The 9,898-nt window shown below is 44.3% G+C and overlaps 1 protein-coding gene across 2 annotated transcripts; it reads left to right on the forward strand.

The window, feature by feature from the left end:
* The first annotated feature begins 376 nt into the window (after positions 1-376).
* LOC133913449 (E3 ubiquitin-protein ligase SIS3-like) lies at positions 377-6,738 on the forward strand. Of its 2 annotated transcripts, none has more exons than XM_062356616.1 (11): positions 377-668; positions 850-984; positions 1,113-1,151; positions 1,257-1,323; positions 1,412-1,485; positions 4,091-4,229; positions 4,316-4,408; positions 5,218-5,283; positions 5,607-5,723; positions 5,926-6,039; positions 6,115-6,738. In XM_062356616.1, exons 2-11 carry the CDS (start codon positions 956-958, stop codon positions 6,496-6,498), a joined length of 1,122 nt encoding a protein of 373 aa, XP_062212600.1. In that variant the 5' UTR covers positions 377-668; positions 850-955; the 3' UTR covers positions 6,499-6,738. The 2 variants fall into 2 exon arrangements, with proteins under 2 accessions (XP_062212600.1, XP_062212607.1); XM_062356623.1 differs by having other exon boundaries at positions 853-984.
* The last annotated feature ends 3,160 nt before the right edge of the window (positions 6,739-9,898 follow it).

Below are 9,898 nucleotides of genomic sequence, written 5' to 3' on the forward strand. Positions count from 1 at the left end.
GTGAAAAATATTTGTTTGAACGCTAAGCTTTTTTCTTAACGTGAATTAATAAATAAGTTGCACGTTTTAACTTCCTCTCTATAGAATATGATACAAATAATATTATTTTGAAATCTTTTTCACAAAAGGTCTTAGAATTGTCTAATTTTTTTGAAAAAATTAAATTCAGATCTTAAAATCATTTATATTATAGAACCGGTGCAAACCGCTAAACTCGATAACCACAATAATAACTCGATAACCGTCGCACTTTCGAACTGCACTCAGGAGTCCAGTCTTGCCCAGTGTGCAATGGGGGAGCTTTTCCCTCGCACCGACATGTGGACCCCGCTCGGTTGCCTCAACTATACTCCTAAAAGGGGAGAGGCATTTTTAGGACGCACTGCGAAGGCGAGTGGCTGTCTGTCAGTCTGTCGTCGCTCACGGCTCCTGTGCTTCATTCGATTCCGCTCCCTTCCCTTCCATTCCCTTCCGTGGGTTGGGAAGCCGCTGCGATGAGATGCTGGTGCTGCTGACAAGTCCGCCGGCGTCGCCACCCTCTCCCACGCCGTCCTCCGCTGCAGCTGCCCTCTCCTACGCCGTCCGCCGCCCTCACCTGTGCCGCCGCCACGCTCTCCCGCACGCCACCGCCACCGGAAGGCCACGCTGACGAGAGGAGGACGAAGAAGGTGAGCGGGAAGCACGTCCAGGCGCCTACTGCGCAACCCTCCTCCCCGCTTTCGAGCTCTGATCTGAAATTTCGTCTCTTCTGATCTCTATCTCATGCTCTGATCTCAAATCTGATGCTTTCATCTGATTTTTTGCTCTAATCTGAGCTCTGATATGAAATTTCTTCGGTTTTGAGCCCAGAAGAATACAAACAGAGCCTAAATGAAACCCTAAGAAGAAGAAAGATTTCTTCGGTTTTGAGCTCAGAAGAATACAAACAGAGCCTAAACGAAACCGGAAGAAGACCATGGCGATGCGGGGCGTCGATTTCAAGTGGTGCGTCCATCTAGTTTCTACGCTTCCCTAATTCGTTCCCTCTTTGTAGATTCCAACCAAATCAGCCCTAGCTAGTTAGTAAGTTTGTGGTTGACTGATTGAGAGAGCGGGCTTGCGATTGATTTCAGGTACGACGGGTTCTTCCTCTCCATGCTCGCCACCAGCGTGTATCTTACTTTCCCCACTAATTCCTTTGCCAACTGCATCCAGCACTCCAATTTCTCTTTTTTTTGTTGCTAAATGCTATTCCTTAATCATTTGATACATTTTAGAATCATCGTCTCCATCAATTGGAAGAGGTTTCGCCTCTGCGCCCATCCGCTCCATATTTGGATAGTGGTCAGATTCCTTTTTCCCCACCTCCTACTTAAAAGATTAGTATTACTGTTTGTTCTCTGAGTTCTTACTACTCGTTTCATTGCCACAGGTGGACTACGCCACCGTCTTCATCTTCCGCCTCCTCATGTTTCTCGATAATGGTCTCGCTGCAGGGATGGGACTGTCAGTCTTTTTTAACCCATTCCCCCCTCTTATCGCTATAGTTTCTTTCCTTGATTCGGTAAAGTCTTGCAATGCAAACTAATCTTGCCACGCAATTTAGCATGTTGAATTCACTTATGCAACACGCCTCTTTGCTTTTACCCTAGCCACATGCCCTCACTCCTTTACCGGCCACTGAAAAAACTAAAAAGACAAGCAAGTTGTTCTTGACGACCTCACCAACGTCAATCACAACCAACCCTTGATTGCAACCTTGAACCTAGCTGCCTTTTGTTTAAACTAATCAAGATTCTGTAGTGACTCTTAGTGAAAACAAGATTACAGAGATGCATAAAACTAAATAGCCTTCTTTTCTGTGTGATTTATTACTTGAGAAGCTCAGGTAGGAACATGGTATGTTCTATTGCCCACCATGATCATATCTCTTTGAATAGTCTAAAGGTCCAACGAATAATATACTATAACTTATGGTTGTTACGAATATTTACGTATATGTTACTAGAGTCATTTCCCTGTACTCCCTCATGTACTCTATATATTATCCAATTGGGGCTACCATTTAATACAAGTTGATATTCCTAACATGGTATTAGAGCTACGCTTTTCTCCACAGGGCATCGCAACTCACCCAAAACCCTAAAATTTACTCACTCTCCTCCTGTGGCACGCGCTTGGCTGGCCTGCTCCAATGGGAGTTGCTGCAGGTCGCCTCTTCCACTCCCCCTCGGATGGGCTCTTTCCAGATCCGATCTACGACACTCGAGGTCCTCTGTCGCTAGATCCGTCGGCAGCTCATGTCGGATTTGTCAGTCGTCGCTGCCAGTCCTTTGTCGCTCATGTCCCTCCGCGTCAGTTGCTGGCACCGAGATCCTCTCTAACACCACTGCCGCTGCCGGATCCCGCTGCCGAGGCCTCATCTGTCATGACGCCAGTATCTGCAGCGGTTTTAGAAGTCGATGCACCCGCCGTCCGCAACCAGTCTGCCGCTGTCACCTTGATCTACAGCGCTGCCTCTCTCCGTCTCCGTCGCCTCCCGCCGTTCCAATGACTGGATCCAACTCCCCTGGGCGCAGCTACCTGCCCGTCCATTTGCCAGTTTAAGCCGCCCGTGCTCACTTCGGCCATCGCCGGTTTGCGTCACCCGGGCTCGTCGTGTCGTCATGCCTCCACTCTATCCTTTGCTCCACGCTTCACGGGTTGCGCCATAAGGGCTGTCGTCAGCCTTAGTTGCTGGTTCATCTCCGTCGCCCGCTGGCTTGATTTCCAGCGGATCTAGTAGAGAGATGCCCTGTTGCCATAGGGGGTTGACTCTCTTCGTTTCTCCATTGGTATTCTTCCTACAGGTGGTCATCGATTTGTGGGCTGCTAACTTGTGGGCTCCTGTTTTGCTCTACCGCTGCTTGTACTGCACGTGTTGAGCTTATCCAGATGTTGTTCGACCAGCACGTTTTGCACTGCTAATAGCATGATCTCACTGCTGCTTGTTGCTTGGCTTCTTTTGCTATGGTTAGCTTTTGTGCTGCTAGCTTCATTTGTGTCTAGCTTTAGTTCGTCTTTGTTTTCCGTTGTGTCCATCCAAGTTTCAGTCTCTCATTTAGTTCATCTATGCCGTTCGAGTCCACATATTCCTTCATCAATTAGTCGATTTCTTTTGTGGTTAGCTAAATTTCGTCTTTGTTGAGCTAATCTTTTCCCGTCATTATTGATACAACTTTGCCATCTAGGTCTTTCTATACCTTTAGTAACAACTTTATTTGTTGTCTTGCTACTCGTTGTTTTGTTGCGATTCTTGATTAATGGCATACTTTTGTTGTCACCATCACGACTCTACTTTTGTGCTTCACGTTGCACTTCTTCAGCTTGTTTCGAGTTTCGACAGGATTACCAAGGCTTCACTCTACGACGACTTTGAAGATACATCTTTCGGATGTATTAGTTTTATTTTGTCTAAGTTTAGTATTTAGTGTCAACTCTTTCAAATGCAACTCTATTGCATACGCCTTGTATTTGGGGGGAGGGAGTTACGAATATAGAGTCCTTATCCTTTACGTATAGGATACTAAAGTCCTTTCCCTTTTCCCTATCCTCTCTCATGTACTTTATATATTGCCCTATTAGGACTACCATTGAATACAAGTTTCTATTCCTAACAATGATCACGTCATTTAGAATCAATAAAATATTGGGTTTCCAAGGCACTCTCAACATGTCATCAGTTAATGAAATATTTTAATTACGGGGATCTCAGCCTCTTGATATATGATGTTGAAAGGTGAAATGGAACCTGCTTATAGCATATTTTATACGATGGCAGGCCATTATTGTGGAAATGCATGATTCTAAGATTTGAGTTACAGTGTGCAACAGTGTTCTTATGATTGAAGTAATGATATAACACATAGGCATGTCTCCTGGCGCTTAGGAGGTTCTTGATCCTTCCATTTTTCTACCAAAGTAGTTCCTATTTTGCTAATGTTTTTCATTCTTAAGTGTTGTTTTAAGTTTCCAAGCTGTCTTCTTTTTCTGCCTGACCAATGACTAACTGAACTTTGCAAAAGTATGGCAGTCAGTTAATTCTTTCATTTTTTTTTGTGGAAAATTGTAGAGATCTCGGATGGCAACAGAGGTATGCTCGGTTTTGTGGAAGAATAGTTATCGTCTCAGTTCTTGTGCTTCTTCTCTACCCCTTCCTTTGGGTTTGGACTGTGATAGGAACATTGTGGTTAAGCACTGCAAGAGGCTGCGTGAGTTTTTTTATTCTCGATATAGGTACTACTTATATCACCATATACAGTGAATTATACTAAATGCACAATTTTGTCCTCTGTAGTTGCCTGAGGAAGGACAAAAATGGGGCTTCCTGATATGGCTACTTTTCAGTTACTGTGGGCTCGCCTGTATTGCATGTGTGGCTGTTGGAAAGGTACTACTATAAAGTTCTTATGCACTTTTTGAAATTGCTTATCCAACAGTTGGTATAGCATATGTTCTTCCTAGACAGTACTAGTTTATTTAGTCTCCTGATGTTGTTAGTTGAGTTTGTTCCGCTGGCCATCGTAATTGAATTGTACATGCATATTGCAATTTGATGTTACTTGGGCTGAAGTTGTTAAGCTTTAGTCAGTGTGTGGATTGTAGAGGATTTTTATTTAGCCGTGATGTATTCATATCTGCTGAGCATCAGCTAGAATAATATTGAGCTATTTAAGGCATGAAGATTATATGCGTCATTCTTATCATTAGTGCTCAAGGCACACTGATGGCTCTATACTAATGGGTGTAACTGTATTGGTCTGAACTTTGTACTCTAAGCTTGGATGCAGTTTCATTGGATTCACTACAAGCACGAAATGCTACTGATCTGCTCGTGTGTGAAGTCTTTAATCTTGCTATACTGATGAGCATCTACCTCTAGTCCAAATACATAAAACTATGTGATATACATGTAAGCACTGGGGCTGTACACATGTATGCCCCTACCTAAGTACACATATATCACATACCAACGAAAACAACAAAGGTGTTGTTCATGTGCCTTAACAATTTTTGCTCTATATTTGACTATTCCCGTGGAATATGACATACTGATAAAAGCTTTTGTTCCTGTGATTTTAAATTAGTGTATACTCATAGGATGGAGGCATAATGTTATTTACTTGTTATTACTGTGGAATTCTGCGGATCTCTTGAGCAGATGCAAGTTCATGGAGAATTCATTATTATTTTTTGTAGTGGCTAAACCGAAGGCACGCGCTTCAACAGAGGGCACAGCAGGGAATTCCAGTCTCTGAATATGGGGTAATGGTTTTCTTTATTTTCTATGTTGGCTTCTCCCTATGGTGCATCCTGTTACAAATATAAAATGAGCTGCTGACGCTAGCAGTTTGGAAGTATCAAATCATTTTTGTACATCTTTATCAGTTTTTTTATATTTAGTTCAGCATATATGCCCCCATGACTATGATATTTTAGTGTTAGATTTGCTTTTCTACAAAGTCTAAACTGCCTTTTGTTCTGGGTTTAAGTACGTAGGATATGTATATTTTGGTTGAATGCACATGTTTTCTATGTTTTGATCTATGAGCTCAGTATATTTATTCTGGTGGTGTTCATCTGTGCAGGTTTTGGTTGATATGATCCGTGTTCCTGACTGGGCATTTGAGGCCGTTGGCCTGGAAATGAGAGGAATGGGCCAAGATACTGCATATCATCCTGGTCTTTATTTAACTACAGCTCAGGTGAGTTGATTTGGGTAATCTTGCACAAGTCTTTAATTGATGGCTAAACCTCTAGTGTTCTCTTCTAATTCCACCTGTAGATCATTACAGTATAGAGTGCCTCATCTTGCGTCTGCTATTTTTAACACAAGCATTATGTTAGATTCAATTTTCCTCAAATGGATTATGCTTTGTTGAATTTTGAACGGTCCTTTTTGTGCAGAGAGAAGCAGTTGAGGCACTGATTCAAGAACTTCCAAAATTCAGGCTGAAAGCTGTTCCGACCGACTGCAGTGAATGTCCTATCTGCCTCGAAGAATTTCATGTTGGCAATGAGGTAAAGCACAATCATCTCTACCTCATGGTGATCGGTAGTCATAGACTGTTAAGGGTCCAATCCATGTCCATGCAGGTCCGTGGACTCCCGTGTGCGCACAATTTCCATGTGGAGTGCATCGACCAATGGCTCCGGCTGAATGTCAAGTGCCCGCGGTGCCGGTCCTCTGTGTTCCCCAACCTCGACCTGAGCGCATTGAACAATCTGCGGCCGACCAGCGAGCCGGACCATCCGTCCGCCAGCGATGTAACAACAGCAACTGCAGCGACGAGATACGTGAGGTCGCAGCCGGTGGGGCAAACCTACTTGGTGCGGCTGCAGGGGCTGCTGCTCCGCCCGGTCCGGCACGAGAGCGTGGAGAGTAGTCTCGATGAGCCGGCGGTGGCGAACAGCTCGGTTGTCCCTGAGGAGCTGCTCAGCATAGTGGTAGACGATGGCCATCAGCTGCCAGATCGCTGACAAGATTATTATGAGTAGAGAGAGAGAGCATGAAGGGAAATTAGGAAGGGAAATCAAATTATGCAGCGGTTTTTCTTTTTGCTGTGTATTTTGCCAGAGATTAGCAAGTAAATAATATTATTTTTTTGTTTTTGTTTGCGCTCTAGTTAGGCTGGCATGACCGTCCAAGCCATGTATGTATGCTGCGTGCATGTGATTGTATATTTATTGATGATGTGATTAATACCGTGTTGAGCCCCTCCCTCCCCTCCCCGGCGAGCTGCTGTTTGTTTGATCTCCCATTGGTATGGGAACTCTAGGGCTTCATCGCCCATTGGTCGTAGAGTTTCCACTGTCACTCTAAGATGATCGAGTACTATTCCTCGTTATGGATTGATGCATCATAGTTAATTTTTTTGCAGGGTTAGTCATAATCGATTTTAATTTATTATAATCCTAGCACTGCAAATAGAAATAGGGCAACTACAAAACATAAGGATATTCAAGTTATGGTACGTCGCTTCATCCATCCCTCTTAGGGCTGTGTTTGGATAGCCGACTGTTAGCCGTTTCTCAGGTGCATCGACCAATCGGTGAACCAAACGCATGCAAGAGAAACGTTTCTACGAGAAACGGGCTGAGAATCGCCCGAGAAATCCGAAACGGCATGGAGGCCATTTTTCGAGTTTTTTTATTTTTATATTTTTTTATTAAAAATTTAAATAAATAGATTTCTTATGGAAAAAATTGTAAAACAAGGTGCCTGCAGCCCTCTGAGAGGGCGGTTAGGTCTGCTTACCGCCCCTTGAGAGGGCGGGTGGCCTAACCGCCCTCTCAGGGGGCGGGTAGAGCCTGGGAGGACGGTTAGCAGCCTAGTCGCCCTCTGAGTGGGAGGTAATGCCATATTTTTTGCTAAAAGTTGCAAATTTTTGTGTATTTCGTCCAAATTTAAAATAGGAAATTTGCAAAATTTGGAATTAAAAAGTAGAAGAGTAGTGAAAACGGTATACTGAGGAAGCGAGAATTTGGAGTAGGTTACATAATTTTCGGAGGATAAAAAATCAGTATTTGTGAACAAATTATATATGTGAAGCACTTGCAGCATATTACGCAGGTATGAGGTTGCGAACGGCGACAAACATAAGATTAAACATATGGTGGAAAATATTACATGAGACTGTAATCACGACGACACGACGAGAAAAAGAAGGTGGCATGTACGGTTCCCACAAAGACCTACTTATTAGTGTGTCACTCCTAATCATAACATGCCTTAGGGAGTGGAAATATATCGGGTTACATTAGATACTCTATACTGAGTGCATCTAGGATATTTTCCCTTTTGGAGGGCATCGAGACCTACCGCCTTAGCACGGCAGGATCTCTCCCGCTTCCTTGCCCTCTCAGCCTCCCGAGCCTGAGCCACGGTATGGTCGTACGCCTCCTTCCTCATGCGCTCTTCTTCATACCGCTTTAGGTAAAGTTCCTCTTGCTGTTGCTCGTACTCCTAACGTGCGTAAGCTTCCCTTCTCCACCTCATGGTCATGTCGACCCACTACTTCTGTTCCTCATTTTGCTCATTGTCGAGCCATTGAATAAAATCACAGAGCGGTCGAGGGGACTGAACAAATAGAACAAGATGATCAGTTAGTAAAATAGGGTGCAAAATCGGCAAAGATGTGGCTGATATTTGTTGCTATACCGGTGGATACTCATATGTTCCATGTTGAGGCTTGTCATATTGGTAGTTGGCACACATGAAGAAGCACAGCCCATAGGTGTATGAGATATCATGCGACTCGCGAAGCCTGCAACGGTCACCACAGAAGCACATCGGTGGTTCGATACCTTGAGGGAGAAAAATCTCCTAATATTTCTTTGGTGGGCTTGGTGGAGCTGAGGAAGACATTGCACTTGAGAGATCTGAGAAATATGTAGTGCATCAACGTCTGGAGGTTCGGCTATTTATGGTGGGGAAAGGCAGGAGCATTAGATTCCCTCTTAAAGAAAGGAGTGAGTGGAAGAGCTCAGAGGGTGGCAGGAGCATTGGATTCCATCTTGAAGAATGGAAAAGTTGTGGCATTGATAATAGACAAAGATTCCATGTGTATTGGTACATGTGTTATCATTTATTTTGTGGTAAAAGTTGTCCGGTGTTGTCACTTCTTATCTAAAGTCTACGCAAGGAGACATGTGTTGTCATTTCATGGTTAAAGTTGAGCAGTCATATCGTTTGTACAGATTACGCCAAGAAAGAGGTGATGTCATTTAATGGTTGAAGTTCAGTAGTGTGGTCACTGCGTGATTAAAGTTAGACTCCTGACAGAGTTATCGAGCATTCATTTCATGTATTAGTAACTTTGTAAGATATACTTTTCTAGGTCTGTCTTGAACGGTTCGTACATGTGTGAGGACGATAGAAAGTAGTGTGTGGTCATGTTAGATTAAAAAATGCAACTAGCATGCCATCACATTGGAATAAGAAATGCATTTACGACATGCTAAGTGAACCATAAAGGTTACATGTGTCCAAATACGTAAGAGTACATCGCGAATCAAATATGCATATGTAAGTTATAAAAACAAATGTAAAATCCTACTGCTGTCTCCCCCGCTGCCGCTGGTTGACCCTCACGTGGCCCTTGGAGTAGGTGAAGGGGTCGAGTGGACCAACCTTCCTGGTAGGCCTAGTAAGGAGCACCGGTGTCAAGGCCTCGTCCTGCGTGGGCTATGTCCGAAGTGGAGCACTGGGTACCTGGGACCGCTGGAGGACGTCATAGTCTGGTGTGCCCCCAAAGAAGTCCTGAACGAGGTCGTAAGCGGGGTCCGGGCCAGCCTCATCCTTCTAACTAGGGTACAAATACTGTGAAGGATCTGCTGACGTCCATGTGTACTGGCTGGAGGGGCCTACGAACAAATAATTATATTACATATGGACAATGTGGAAATAAAAGTAGTAGTACAAAATGCACAATTGTACCCCTGCGTGGTATGCCGGTGCAGCAGAAGATGGCCAGGTGGGCGTGCCATAGTAGGGCTCGAACGGTGCTGGTGGTATCGGGCGCAGGGCAGCTGAAGACAGGCCAGCCTCATCACCGAAATAATCTGTGGACAATGTTAGATGTATTGCTGAATATATTGAATACGGGGATGTAGTGGCGCCCAGTACCTGAGGGTGGAGGCACAGGGCTCGGTCTACGTGGTTGCGTCGAGGCGTGTGGAGGTGCACCTAATATTTATTTAAAAATCATTGCACCAGTAAGAAACGAATATATTTCAACATCGTGTAAATTAAAAATTCGTACCTATTTGCGCCGAGCCTACATGACGTGGTAAAAAGGGTCGTGTGGGTGACGACACCGATAAATGGTGGTGCACATCTGACCTCCGGGATAACTCGGCGTGGACCCCACTAGACTTG

Source organism: Phragmites australis, chromosome 1 (assembly GCF_958298935.1).
Source record: "Phragmites australis chromosome 1, lpPhrAust1.1, whole genome shotgun sequence".
NCBI classification, from domain to species: domain Eukaryota; kingdom Viridiplantae; phylum Streptophyta; class Magnoliopsida; order Poales; family Poaceae; genus Phragmites; species Phragmites australis.

What these genes read in the sequence shown, in the direction of transcription:
- LOC133913449 (XM_062356616.1), top strand. Translation starts at nt 956, where the DNA reads ATGGCGATGCGGGGCGTCGATTTCAAGTG. An exon ending in TTCCAGTCTCTGAATATGGG is followed by an intron (nt 5,284 to 5,606) that starts GTAATGGTTTTC and finishes TCATCTGTGCAG; the next exon opens with GTTTTGGTTGATATGATCCG. An exon ending in TTTATTTAACTACAGCTCAG is followed by an intron (nt 5,724 to 5,925) that starts GTGAGTTGATTT and finishes CTTTTTGTGCAG; the next exon opens with AGAGAAGCAGTTGAGGCACT.